The sequence below is a fragment of the Schistocerca americana genome, chromosome 3 (genome assembly GCF_021461395.2).
Source record: "Schistocerca americana isolate TAMUIC-IGC-003095 chromosome 3, iqSchAmer2.1, whole genome shotgun sequence".
In the NCBI taxonomy this organism is placed as follows: Eukaryota; Metazoa; Arthropoda; class Insecta; order Orthoptera; family Acrididae; genus Schistocerca; species Schistocerca americana.
This window is the reverse complement of record NC_060121.1, coordinates 191333284-191348533: the sequence shown is the minus strand read 5'-3', so window position 1 is coordinate 191348533 and position 15250 is coordinate 191333284. Positions and strand designations below refer to the sequence as shown.

General features: G+C 40.5%; 1 protein-coding gene and 1 non-coding gene across 4 annotated transcripts in view; one reads left to right on the top strand and one right to left on the bottom strand.

Annotated features, from left to right (window-relative positions):
- The window catches only part of LOC124606621 (TATA element modulatory factor), a 171711-nt gene extending 157311 nt beyond the window's left edge, over window positions 1–14400 (bottom strand). For 2 of the 3 annotated variants that reach the window (XM_047138609.1, XM_047138612.1), the window contains exons 1-2: window positions 14247–14400; window positions 13711–14074 (exon numbers count right to left, since the gene is read on the bottom strand). In XM_047138609.1, coding sequence (XP_046994565.1) covers window positions 13711–14038 — 328 coding nt within the window. In that variant the 5' untranslated portion in view covers window positions 14039–14074; window positions 14247–14400. The remainder of the gene's footprint in view (window positions 1–13710; window positions 14075–14246) is intronic. The other variant, XM_047138610.1, reaches the window with a different exon arrangement.
- Window positions 14401–14945: 545 nt separating this feature from the next.
- On the top strand, window positions 14946–15037 carry Trnai-uau. The gene is given in 2 exon segments: window positions 14946–14983; window positions 15002–15037. It is a non-coding gene; the product is annotated as a tRNA-Ile (tRNA).
- Window positions 15038–15250: the final 213 nt, after the last annotated feature.

The window sequence follows — 15250 nt, the reverse complement described above, 5'->3', positions numbered from 1 at the left end:
ATGAGTATCTCTTCTACTCCAACCACATCCATGGAAGTCACAACTATTTAAAAGCTAGGACTAGTTGCTAATAGACATATTTAATGGAAAAATATATGTACTGCAGAGCTGTGAAGGGAACAGAGAACTTATTTAAGATGTACTTTGAAGTTTTCATGGTAAGATGTTAAAAACTAATCTTTCTTTCTAGCTGTTTACAAATCATATATATTTTCAAGAATCTGTTGGCAGTGTTACACCTGAAAAATTAACAAACACACTATTAGAGTATGACTAGCTGTAAGTGTGAAGTTCATGACTTACTACATAACTGATTTTTTTATTCTTACTGAAACAGGGAGCACAGCAATAGCTCTTACAGTTTTGTTGATTATACAAGCTGAAATGCAACTCTCTACGAAGAAAAACCAGTGTTTCGATACATACACACATGTCGACAAAGAAAGGAGGAGGAGGAGGATATTGGTGTTTAACGTCCCGTCGAACACGAGGTCATTAGAGACGGAGCTCAAACTCGGATTAGGGAAGGATGGGGAAGGAAGGCGGCCGTGCCCTTTCAAAGGAACCATCCCGGCATTTGCCTGGAGTGATCTAGGGAAATCATGGAAAACCTAAATCAGGATGGCCAGACGCGGCGACAAAGAAAGAGAGCACTATTAGACAGAATCTCACATTAAAGTTACAGAGTTAGTGATAGGACTAGTCAACACAATGTACAGACTGTGAACAATATTCTGGTTATCAGTCCTCAGTGCTGAATAGGTATTATCCTTTTAGGTTTCTTCATGTCAGTATGATGTTGGGTAAGTAAGTGAATATTCACATTTTCTCTACAGCAAGTCTGCTAATTGTTACAGATTAGGATAGTTCCTATACCATGATCAGCATGATGCACAACCCTAAAGGTTAATCTTTCTAGCTCCCATCCAAAATATGCTGACAGGAAAAAAATAAAATAAATAAATAAAAATGGAGGCTAATGAAATTTCGAGAATATACCGGTAGTTGCCTAGGTAACATAGTTAGGTGTTTAACACTGCAAGATCACAGGATAATGTAAGTGTGAGATAAGACAGTGCAGATGTGGAATGCTGATACATTAATAACCCATGAAACCTCCAGATAGTTCAATGCGTGCATGCAAACATGCATATTTCATGTTGTCCAAGTGCTGCATGTCATTTTGTAGGATAGAGATCCATGCCTGTTGCACTTGGTCCGTCAATACAGAGACAGTTAATGCTGTTTGTGGATGACGCTGGAGTTGTTATCCAATGATCTCCCAGATGTGCTTGATTGGAGACAGTTCTGCTGATCGAGCAGGCCAAGGCAAATGTGGACACTCTCTAGAGCATGTTGGGTTACAGAGCCTGTTGGGTTACAACAGCGGTATGCGGGCAAGTGTTATTCTGTTGGAAAATGCTCTGTGGAATGCTGTCCATGAAGAGCAGCACAAGAGGTAGAATCACCAAAACGACGTACAAATTTGCGGTCAGGTGCATGCGATAACAAGAATTCTCCTGCCGTCATATGAACACATCAAACCATAACTCCAGTGTGTGTAGCACGCAGGCAGGTTGATTGCAGGTCCCCAACTAGCCTCCACCTAACCAACACATGACCATCACTGGCACCTAGGCAGAACCAGCTTTCAGTGGAATACACACTACAGGGTATCTGGCTCAGAGTTGCCCTAGAAATGATCAATTTGTAACAGTTCGTTGTCAGTGTGGTGTCAACTGCTGCTCAAATTACCGCTACAGACGCAGTATGTCATTCTGGAGCCACACACTGAACACAACAGTCTTCCCTCTCAATAGCACCATGTGGCTGTCTGGAGGCCAGTCTTCTTGCAATCATACATTCTCGTAACCACTACTGCCTGCAATCATGTACTGTGGCTACAATCCTGCCATGTCTGTCTGCAATATCACAGAAGGAACATTCAGCTTCTCGTAGCCCTATTACACGACCTCATTCAAACTCAGTGAGGTTCTGATAATGGCACCATCATCGCCTTAAAGACATTCTTGACTAATATTAACTCACCACGTCCAATCTCAAAGGTAACTAACACCGACTCTAATTTGACTGATGCGAAATTTGAATTGACGTCATCTCTCAGACATAGCATACCTAACAACTTTTATTTATGTCGTACAACTCCTTTTTGGTGTTGTGATTTTTTTCTTCGTCAGTGCAGTTATTTTCTGGAGTCATATACCAACTGCCTAAAAAATGAAATAATGAAGAAGCACCCAAAAGACATGGTTGTATGTGTGTGTACACACACACACACACACACACACACACACACACACACACACACACACACACAGTACATTAGTGTTGTTCAAGTATACTGTTGTTACCAGGCCTATTTGGGGGCACGAACAGTGTCAGATGATGTGTGATCGATGTGAATAACATGTAAATACCCCACATACTTGTGTGAGACAGCATTGTAAGTGCCTGAGAGAGATTGAAAGGGAACCCCATTGTGGGCCTCCATTTGGCCAGCTGGCTCTATTGTATATTTTTATCCAGATTTACAGCAGCCGGTTGTTGGATTGCACGGGAACATGAATGCAGGCACACTCTTTATCAAAGTTCTGGTTGACCATCACAAGTGAGGATTGCAGAATTGTGCACCAAGCACATCATAACCCCTTCACAGATGTGCCTATCATCCAAGATTAAGCAATGGACTCACTGCAACATTCTGTGTTACCTCGTACCATTGGTCAGAGCCTAATAGCAGCTGAGCTAGTGTATTTCCATCACATGCTTATAGTAGACTGCAGTTACCACGACACAAACGGCTGTGTTTGAAGTGGTGGTGTGACAGGAAAGCATGGACTGTTGATGAATGTTAACACATTGTGTTCAATGATAAATAGTTGTTGATGAATGTCACCACATAGTGTTCAGTGATAAATAGTGGTTCTGGACTACCCAGGTGATCGTTGTCAGTGACTAAGATGGTGCCAAGGGGAGAGGTTCCATTCAGACACACCAGTATCCTGCATCTCGCTGTATCATCTCTAACTCGACAGTGCACTGGTTCTATTTTTCAACAGGATAATGCTCATCCACACACGGCACATGCCTCTATGAACTTTCTGCATGATGTTGAAGTACTCCCATTGTCAGCAAGATCCCTAAACTGTCCCTGACAGTGCATGTGTGGGACAGATCGGAAGTTGACTCTATCCTAGTGTCAGTATCCAGGACACGTAAGACCAGTTACAACAGTTGTGGGCCAGCTTGTCTCAAGAGAATACACTGGTTTTATGACGCTTTTCCCATTCCCCTTCTGGGTGTTTCATTTTGTCAGGCATTGTATGCATACAGGTGGGTGTCTCATCCTGTAGCCTGAGTGGCCTGTCCTTCCTTTTTTAACTTCCCCCAACTTCTCCCTCTCTTCTCCCCCATAAAACCATTCATCCAGAAATCACAAAGCTGGTACTCAGGGATGGAAATTTTGTAAGATGCCTGGCTATCAACCTCACACAACAGTCCTACTGCACACCTCTATAGAATAAACACTTTTTTTTGACCTTAGCTGCACTGCCTCAAAAGATTATGCTGTGGCCAGTTTTGTGAAAGTATGCTAGCAATCCCATCTGCAGGTGAACACCAGAGAGACCTCCAAGATCAAAGAAAGAATCTGGTGACTCAGTTAATTATCATCCTCATTCTGGTGCCACCATAATTTAGCATGCACATTGGTGCCCTGGAAGTTCATCTACATCTACATTGATACTCCGCAAGCCACCCAACGGTGTGTGGCGGAGGGCACTTTACGTGCCACTGTCATTACCTCCCTTTCCTGTTCCAGTCGCGTATGGTTCGCGGGAAGAACGACTGTCTGAAAGCCTCTGTGCGCGCTCTAATCTCTCTAATTTTACATTCGTGATCTCCTCGGGAAGTATAAGTAGGGGGAAGCAATATATTCGATACCTCATCCAGAAACGCACCCTCTCGAAACCTGGCGAGCAAGCTACACCGCGATGCAGAGCGCCTCTCTTGCAGAGTCTGCCACTTGAGTTTATTAAACATCTCCGTAACGCTATCACGGTTACCAAATAACCCAGTGACGAAACGTGCCGCTCTTCTTTGGATCTTCTCTATCTCCTCCGTCAACCCGACCTGGTACGGATCCCACACTGATGAGCAATACTCAAGTATAGGTCGAACGAGTGTTTTGTAAGCCACCTCCTTTGTTGATGGACTACATTTTCTAAGCACTCTCCCAATGAATCTCAACCTGGTACCCGCCTTACCAACAATTAGTTTTATATGATCATTCCACTTCAAATCGTTCCGTACGCATACTCCCAGATATTTTACAGAAGTAACTGCTACCAGTGTTTGTTCCGCTATCATATAATCATACAATAAAGGATCCTTCTTTCTATGTATTCGCAATACATTACATTTGTCTATGTTAAGGGTCAGTTGCCACTCCCTGCACCAAGTGCCTATCCGCTGCAGATCTTCCTGTATTTCGCTACAATTTTCTAATGCAGCAACTTCTCTGTATACTACAGCATCATCCGCGAAAAGCCGCATGGAACTTCCGACACTATCTACTAAGTCATTTATATATATTGTGAAAAGCAATGGTCCCATAACACTCCCCTGTGGCACGCCAGAGGTTACTTTAACGTCTGTAGACGTCTCTCCATTGATAACAACATGCTGTGTTCTGTTTGCCAAAAACTCCTCAATCCAGCCACACAGCTGGTCTGATATTCCGTAGGCTCTTACTTTGCTTATCAGGCGACAGTGCGGAACTGTATCGAACGCCTTCCGGAAGTCAAGAAAAATAGCATCTACCTGGGAGCCTGTATCTAATATTTTCTGGGTCTCATGAACAAATAAGGCGAGTTGAGTCTCACACGATCGCTGTTTCCGGAATCCATGTTGATTCCTACATAGTAGATTCTGGGTTTCCAGAAATGACATGATACGCGAGCAAAAAACATGTTCTAAAATTCTACAAGAGATCGACGTAAGAGATATAGGTCTATAGTTTTGCGCATCTGCTCGACGACCCTTCTTGAAGACTGGGACTATCTGTGCTCTTTTCCAATCATTTGGAACCCTCCGTTCCTCTAGAGACTTGCGGTACACGGCTGTTAGAAGGGGGGCAAGTTCTTTCGCGTACTCTGTGTAGAATCGAATTGGTATCCCGTCAGGTCCATTGGACTTTCCTCTATTGAGTGATTCCAGTTGCTTTTCTATTCCTTGGACACTTATTTCGATGTCAGCCATTTTTTCGTTTGTGCGAGGATTTAGAGAAGGAACTGCAGTGCGGTCTTCCTCTGTGAAACAGCTTTGGAAAAAGGTGTTTAGTATTTCAGCTTTACGCGTGTCATCCTCTGTTTCAATGCCATCATCATCCCGTAGTGTCTGGATATGCTGTTTCGAGCCACTTACTGATTTAACGTAAGACCAGAACTTCCTAGGATTTTCTGTTAAGTCGGTACATAGAATTTTACTTTCGAATTCAATGAACGCTTCACGCATAGCCCTCCTTACGCTAACTTTGACATCGTTTAGCTTCTGTTTGTCTGAGAGGTTTTGGCTGCGTTTAAACTTGGAGTGGAGCTCTCTTTGCTTTCGCAGTAGTTTCCTAACTTTGTTGTTGTTCACACCAGGTGCCACACTCAATGTGTGTCCATTGATCTTGACTTCTGGCATCTGTATGTGATTTTTATTTCTCTGAAACTGTGTTGTACAACTCGTTGTCAAGGGGTAATGGGTTTGCTTTTGAGCTAGTTATACACCAGTGCCACTGTTCTCCTTTTTGTGTTTGGTACGGATGCTCCTAGGTTTCTGATCAGCGTACCTGCCTCATCAGTAAATGCAGTACAACAGTTCTTGAAGCATCCTACAATGTCCAGGCAAATTGTTTATGTATATCAAGAACAGGTGCAGATCAAGCACCAAACCCTATGGCACACTATTTTTAATGTTTGCCCACTCTTAAGAGTGAACATTTGTTTGCATGAACCTCTCTTCTTTATCTATACTAATAATAAAACTGTAAAACCATCATGTCTATCTGTTGGAACATACCAATCTCCAAAACCACTAGATGAATTTTCTTGGAGTTTTCAGTTGTAACTTGAATGTAGCTTAGAGGTATGAACAGGCTTTATTTCATCAAAGTTGGGGGATAACAGTAAAAAAGACATTATACTTTAAATTTTTATCTAAATCTGTTTTGTCTACCAGTTGGAAAATACTAATCTCCAAAACGACTAGAACTTTTCACGTGATTTTCACGGGTAAGATGAGCATATCTTGTAGTAAGCTATGGGGTTTACTAAATATAAAAAAAAATCTTAATCTAAAGTTTTTAGATAAAACTGTCTGCTCAGCTCAGTAGTTCAGATGTTTACCTCAGTGACATGATCTGCATTGTGTAGTATTCCAAAGAAGCAATAGATGGCACTGTTTGTTTTCTTAAAATGAGTGAGGTTTTTTTTTTTTAAGTTTATGTCAGTGACATAAGTAAGTGCTGCAATCTCATCTCATCTCTTGTTTAGGATATATGGTTTACTGATTTCGCTTTCTGTATTAGGAACTTAATGGCATTGCTTTGCTTTTTTTGATATGTTTTTACTTTAGTTCTTTACTAGTAAAAACAAATTTACTGAACTTGCTTTGTGATTTTGGTGTCCTACTCATAACATTTTCATTTTTTTGTTTATTAATAAAAATGCTTAGAAAACAGTTGAGTGTTTCTGAATATACCAAAAGGCTAAAAGACTGAGGACTATGTGACCTCAAGAATCCATGAAGATACCTAGGTGAGACTTATTGCGGCTCGAGAACATCAGGCTATAACTTGCTCTTTGGCAATACCTTCCTAAAGTGAGGAGCAAAGTAGCTCTTATCAAAACCGTCACGCATTAACTCACTCGTCAGTACCTTTCCCTCACATGGTAAACAACTGAAGTTCTCAGTGTGTTAGCACAGCTTTTCCATGGTCTATCCCGTGTTTGAAGCAAATAAGCTCTTGTTCATGTCCCCAACCATACTACTTCAAATGATGCATACAAAGAAGCTTCATAAATCAAAAAGAAATTCCACACATAGGAGATGAGGAGGAAGAGTAAGAGATCAGTGTTTAACGTTCCATCAATAACGAGGTCATTAGAGATGGAGCAGAAGCTGAGATTAGGGAAGGACAGAGAAGGAAACTGGCATTGCCCTTTCGAAGGAACCATCCCGGCATTTGCTTTAAGTGATTTAGGGAAATCATGAGAAACCTAAATCAGGATTGCTGAACATAGGTTTGAACCATCATCCTCCTGAATATAAGTCCAATGTGGAAACAACTGCACTACCCTGCTCAGTTCCATAATATGAAATCTAGGGCACAGCTATAAATAAATACCCAGGCAAAGCTGGGTTTCTCAGTTAGTTATTTAACTGTGACTCCATCCATGCAAATAGAATGTCACCAACACCAGGACTAGTTGCCCTAGAAGGACATGAAAATTCATACAATTGAGTGTTTTGGCAAGCTCACAGATGCTAACAGAATAACTCTTATTATGTAGCTCTACCACAGCTGAGTTTGTGAGACCATTTACTGCTGGCTTCATAGGAAGCAACACCGAAGTGACGTAAAACGGTTATTCACAGGAAAGTTGTTCCATATTCTGTTGGAACTCAATTTAAAAATAAATAAATACGTAAATAAATAAACAGAAAATTTACGTTCCTGCTTTCGGATCTTTGTTCCTTCGTCAGGGAGGAGAAAGGGGAAGAGGGGAAAGTGGATTCAGTTACTCACAACCCAGGTTATGAAGCAACAGGGGAAAGGTAAACAGGGAGGGTAGCAAAGCCAAAGATATTCTACTGATATTTTGTGCATCTATCGGCTGTACTGAGCTGAGGTAAGTACTGGCCAGCCCCTCTATCTCTTTGTTACTATTTGTTTTACATATTTATATGAGATTCTCCATTAATCATTTAAACAAATAAACAGGCAGAACTTGGAGGGAGATATGTCTTTAATTATAGATCACTTACTCATACCCACCTTTATAAATGAGTTTCACTGCCTCACATTTCAGTCTTTCAGAAATAACACACTAACTTGCCAAATGATCACATAGGTACTTAAGGGGGGATGAGGGGAAGAGGGGTGGGCAATATTTTTAGCCACTGTTAGGAAGGAGTTGGAAAGAAAAACATAGGTACAAAGAAGGTAACTGTGAAGAAACCATAGGTAACAGAAGAAATATTTCAGCTTATCAATGAAAGAAGGAAGAACATAAATGTTCAAATCAAGAATACAGGCCTACAAGTCACTCTGGGATGGAATAAATAGGAAGTGCACGAAAGCTAAGGCGAAATGGCTGCACAAAAGATATGAAGAAATTGAATGGGTTTCAGAAGGACTGATTCAGCATATAGGAAAGACAAAACCACCCTCAGTGAAGTTAAAAGCAAGGACAGTAACATTTAAGAGCACAATGGGAATTCCACAGTTTAATGCTGAGGAGAGACGACATACGTGGAAACAGTACACTGAAAGCCTCTATGAGGGAACGGACTCGTGTTGACATAATAGAAGAAGGAACAGGAGCCAACAGGGTAGAGTGAGAGGATCTCTTATTAGAATCAGAATTTAAAACAACTTTGGATGATTTATGATTAAATAAGGTAGAAGGAATAGATAAAATTCCATCAGAATTTCTAGTCACTGGGGAAATGGTAAAAAAGCAACAATTCAAGTTGGTGCATAGAACGAATATGGCCAATGATATACCATCAGACTTTCAGAAAATTATCATCCACACAATTTTGGAGATAGTAAGAGCTGAGAAGTATGAGAATTATTGCAATCAGCTTAACAGCTCATGGATCCAAGTTCCTGAAAGAATAATATCCAGAAGAATGGAAAAGAACATTGAGCATCTGCTAGATAATGATCAGTTTGGCTTTAGGAAATGAAAAGACACCAGAGAGGCAGTTCTGACCTTGCAATTGATAATGGAAGAGTAAAGAAAAATCAAGACACACTGACAGGATTTGTCAATCTGGAAAAAGTGTTATACAATGTCAAATGGCACAAGATGTTCGAAATTCTGAGAGAAATAGTGTAAGCTGAAGAAAAAGGTGAGCAATATAGAATACATGCATGAACCAAGAGGGAACAATAAGGCTGCAAGACCCAAGAACAAAGTGTTTGGATTAAAAAAGGGGAAGGACAAGGATGCAGTCTCTCGTCCCTACTGTTCAACCTATAAATCGAAGAAGCAATGACAGAAATAAAAGAGAGGTTCAAGAATTGGATCAAAATTCAAGATGAAACGATATCAATGACAATATCTGCTGATGACATTTCTATCCTCAGTGAAAGTGAATGGTACTTACAAGACCTGTTGAATGGAATGAACAATTTGATGAGTATAGAATACAGATAGAGAATAAATTGAAGGAAGATGAAAGTAGCAGAAATGAGTATAGCGAGCAACTTAACATCAGAACTGGAAATAATGAAGTACATGAGGCTAAGGAATTTTGCTACCTTGGTGGCAAAGTAAACTATGATGGATGGAACAAGGAGGGCATAAAAAGCAGACTAGCACTGGTAAAAAGAGCACTCCTGGCCCAGAGATGTCTATTAGTGTCAAACATAGGCCTTAATTTGAGGAAGAAATTTCTGAGAATGTTTGTTTCAAGCTCAGCATTGTATACTAATGAAACATGGATGGTGGGAAAACTGGAGCAGAAGAGAGTTGAAGCATTTGAGATGTTGTGCTACAGAACAATGATGAAAATTAGTTGGACTTATAAAGTAAGGAATAATGAGGTTCTCTGCAGAATCAGTGAGGAAAGGAATATATAGAAAATGCCGTTAAGAAGAAGGGACGTGTGTTAAGATTGCAGGAAATGACTTCCATGGTACTAGAGGGAGCTGTAGATGATAAAAATTATAGAGGAAGACAGAGACTGGAACAAATCTAGCAAATAATTGTTGATGTAGACTGCAAGTGCACAAGGAGAGAAAAAACTAGCCTATGGTTCATCATGACAGTTAACTTTCAGTTCCATATTCGACAGGTTATTCTGCAACTCACAAAATTATTAAGGCTTTCGTGGCCACTTGTTGACAAACTGCCTATTGGCTTCTGTCTCGGGTTCTTCGGCCGACGTTCATCTAATGATTTTTCTGACGTTTCGCCAGCACGAGTGGCTGGCATTATCAAAGCGTCATCCTCCATTGCCGGTGGTGAACTGGAGGCGAGCTCGCGGCCGCAGACTATATGTACCTGGCGCGCCAACGTCCGAGGGCTTCTCCGCGGTCATTTCCGGTGCAGTTCTCCTCTTGCTACCTGCGACGGTCGTTCGCTGCAGTACGGGAAGCCAGGATCCGTTTACCTTAAGGCTTTCCTCTTCCTTGTTGAAACTGTTCGCGTGTTTTTGGATTTCTACAGCTTCTCTGAACAAGCGCGTGTGATAGTGATTCTCTACAGCACTGTAGAAGTTCTGGCTGTAGAGAAGCACTATCACACGCGCTTGTTCCGAGAAGCTGTAGAAATCCAAAAACACGCGAACAGTTTTAACAAGAAAGAGGAAAGCCTTAAGGTAAACGGATCCTGGCTTCCCGTACTGCAGCGAACGACCGTCGCAGGTAGCAAGAGGAGAACCGCACCGGAAATGACCACGGAGAAGCCCTCGGACGTTGGCGCGCCAGGTACATATAGTCTGTGGCCGTGAGCTCGCCTCCAGTTCACCACCGGCAATGGAGGGTGAAGCTTTGATAATGCCAGCCACTCGTGCTGGCAAAACGTCAGAAAAATCATTAGATGAACGTCGGCCGAAGAACCCGAGACAGAAGCCAATAGGCAGTTTGTTATTCTGCAACTGTAACGAATGGTATGTTGGTCAGCTGTTGCATTGTAGCTAAGTTTGTAAAGTTTTTGAAGCTTGCAAAACATAAATCTTAAGCTACTTGTAATTCGAACTAGTTGTAATTTAAATTAAATTTTTTAAATAGATTTGATGATGAGCAAGCAGCTCAAAAGCGGTCATGTGGAAATAAAGGAAAGTGATCTGGAGATCAAATTTGGACAGGTTCCTTTTTTTTTATATACATCATGAAGTATTGTCTGAAAATGCTGCATTAATAGTCAGATCTGACAGGATTTCAAAAGTGGTGCTAAGATTGGCATTTTCTTCAATGGTAAGAAATGTAAACTAATGCACTTTATAAAATGCAAAACTGTAATATTCTCTGACTACAATATCAGTGAGTCCCAACTGGAGTCAGTAAACTCATACATATATATGGGTGTAACAATTTGTAGGGATATGAAATGGAATGATCACATAGGAACTGATGGAGCTAAAGCAGATTGTAGATTTTGATTCATCGGTAGGATACTGGACAAATGCAGTCAGTCATCAAATGTCGTCATTTACAAGCTCGTAGTCGCGCGGTAGCGTTCTCGCTTGCCGAGTGCGGGGTCCCAGGTTCGATTCCCGGCGAGGTCAGGGATTTTCACCTGCCTCGAGATGACTGGGTGTTGTTGTGTCGTTTTCATCACCATTCATCCCTATTACGGCAGGAGGAAGGCAATGGCAAATCACCTCCGGGAGGACCTCGCCTAGTACAGCGGTGCGGGTCTCCCGCATTGTCCCCTACGCTCTGTCAAGGAGTATGGGACTTCATCATCAATATGAAGCACTTGTATGACCCATCATAAAATACTGTTCAAGTAAATGGTACCCATACAAAACAACAATAGCAGAAGATATGAAACACATACAAAGAAGGGCAGCAAGTATGGATACTGGTTCGTTTGACCCGTGAGAAAGTGTCTCAGAACTGCTGAAAAATATGGTCTAGCAGATGTTTAAAAAATAGATGCCAACTATTCAGTGAACATTTTAAGAATTAGTATTATACGAGATGAGACAAGGCAAGCTAACTACAGAGAGGCATTTAAATGGTAATTCTTCCAATGCCTAAATAGATCGGCAAGAGGCTTAAGTATGGTACAATGGGAACTATCCCCTGCTGTGCACTTCGCAGGGTATTTTTTTTTTTGTGTGTGTGTCGGGGGGGGGGGGGGGGGAGAGGGTGTTTATCAGTCTTATACTGAAAGTACCAGATGACAATGAATGTGATGAGGTGGTTGGAATGCCAAAGAAATTTACAGGCTACTGTGTATAAACTGGGCCAACATGCAAGATTGGCAATGTACCATTTACTATGCCACATTATGACCTATGAACAGGACTTTCTCCCTGCCTCATCCATATGCTGCAGGAGAAATACTGACACTCTGATAGAAACAATCCCAAATCACAGTCCTGCATTTCACACACTACGTCCATCAACCAATGAACTTTGAAAATAATACTGATCCATGAAAGTCATACAGGAAGCTTTTTCAATATAACATTCTCTCTAAATTACATTGAACAAAGTCCAGAAATAGGATATTGAGGAATACTATAAACGAGTTATGGGCTTTGACCAGTGATGTAGGAAACATGTGACAAATGACATAAACAACATGGCAACTTTATGCGTGTTGATGTGATATGAGTGACATTTTTTTTTTCAAATGGTCTAAGCTATGGATCAGTCGTCACCACAACTACTTTCCTTTAGTTTCACATTCACTGACTTCATCAACTCACAACCGAAGTTTCAGCTGCCAATATAATCTAGATCTCAGGCAAAGTTACTGATTCGTCTGACACCACAACCATGATTTTTTACTATCACACAAACTGGCTTTGCCAACTCACAACCAAACTGTCAACTTCCAACCTAACATAGACCTCAGGCAAAGCTACATCTTTCTGCTTTCACATGCATTGGCTTTGCCAACTAAAACCAAAACTGTAAGTACATGCCCGAAAAGCGACACCACAGCAGTCCTTAACATTACATCAGTGGTCAGACCCAATGACTCATAGCAAATACTCCTCAACACCAGAAATCAGTGTACATCATCTCTTTGTAAAACACTGATATCTGAAACTGCACACTTTCAGTAATTGCTGATGATAACAACACTGTAATCCAAGGTGAGGATAAAGCATAAAAGCAAAGAATGAGAAGCACAGTGAAGTTGACATTTTCTGAAGATCAGTCCAATACAAACTGGATATACTACACACTGGAAAAGAAATTTAAAGGAACCACTAATGACGTTCACTGATTAAGCTTTGAGAGAAAATCTGACAGGAGACGGAGCATTCCTATTTTGATACTAAAATCTGTCGAGGAAAAAATTTAAAGAAAGATATGGTCTTGTAAAAAAAGTTACAACAATTAGCATATCAATCAGTAGAAAACCTATGACCATTTTGTTGGCAATTACGTATCATATAGTGGAAACTGGCGAGAATGAGATGTTATTTGAATAATTAAGTGTGCTGACAAATGTACTCCTCAAAATAATAGGAAATGGCAAATGAGGTATATATGATAGAACATAAGAGATATTTGTATAACTGTACAGTATAGATTGAGAGATTACAACTCAGTGAGAATGGTCAATCAGACAACTTGTATTTCGTTTTTACTTCTTTGCTTGCTGGAAGTAGCTACTATAGTCTCCGTTTGAAAGCAACTACAAAACTTTAGTGGGACGCAAATAGTAAATGGCTTGTGTTAAACAAATGATGATATATAAGTTTGAGATGGTTATGTCTTACCTTCCGATGTCCTAGGATTTTCAAAGAAAGATCCAGTAAAAGAACCCCATAAACTTGCTGTCATATTCAATTTACTGTTTCCTTTCGGCGACTCCTTTTGGGACGAGATGTCGGTATCGCTAGGCTTATCCGTCGGCAGTGTGTCCACTCCTGACTTCAATCCCCATGTAGCGAAAAAGTCGTCGCTTGCAGCTTCTAATGTGGGATCTCGTGTCTCTGGATGTTGCTCATCTTCCTTTATATCTAGTGCTTTATCTATGGTTTTCTGCGCTTCTTTCAGGGCATTTTTTGCAAGACTAGCTATCCCAGACGCATCAAACCAGCTCATGATCAACTGATACTCGACATAGTCTGCAAGAAAACACTGCAGTAGAATTATGTTATTTAGTATGTACGGCAAAAAAGCAAACGAAATGTGCCTGTAATACAGTGAGACCGGTATTTTTGTCTATAATTAGGATACTATCAATGACTACCAGAAAAAGAGAAATGGTCAGTTATCTAGGAACTATCTATTTAAGGTTACTAATAATTACCTGTCACTTGAACGAATTCGGAGAGTGCTCTATTCAATAGGAAAACCGAATACTTGATTGCAACAATAATTGAGTAAGTACTACGTAACACAATTTACAATGTATTTTTTTTAACAATGAGACCACGTAAAAATACGTGTTCTGCTACGTATATGTAAATTATCTCTGCAATAGACGCGTACGTGTTTATTTTGAACAGCTGATATTCACAGCATAAGATCTCTGCGCATGAATTAATGTCAAAACATACTGTAAACATATATGGGTGTCTATCGAGGTAACATGTGTGGAACAGCAACGAAATGTTTTATTTGAGTGCATAATAATTCAAAATATTGAATACTTCAGCCAGTGTTCATAACTATTAAATTATGCATAAATTGGTAGAGGAGCATTCCATGATTAAACACAGAGTCAATAAATTTTAAAAAAGATTTTTACCAATACCTTCTAAGCGAAATTCCAGTTTTTATACTTCAAATTCCAAAATACAGGATTTTCACAACCAACCTCTCTGACTCAAAACCAACTCAGAGTTAATAACGCTAGGAACAATGATTGCACTCGAGCAGTAAGAATATAAAGAGATTAGGACAAAAAATGTAAACAGTAAATATCTTACACAGTAATTGTAAAAAAAATATGTAAACCTACTCTTAAACTGCATCATAAACTGTCATAAGGCTCACTTGGTTCAGTGCTCCAGTGGCGCAATCGGTTAGCGCACGGTACTTATAGACAGTAAGTCGTGAGCAATGCCGGGGTTGTGAGTTCGAGCCTCACCTGGAGCAATATTTTTATTTAACTCACGTACTCTATATTCAGCTAATATTATGTCCTTACATGGTTTTCATCTAATTCTGCTCCTTTTAATGTACATATTTTTTTATCGAACCTGGGCTTGAGTAGCACAAGATAGAACACACGTTTCTGCGCCCAGCGAGTGGAAGACAGCTATGGCATCTACTTTCAACCCCGCCTCCCCTTCCCCCCGCCACCTTAAA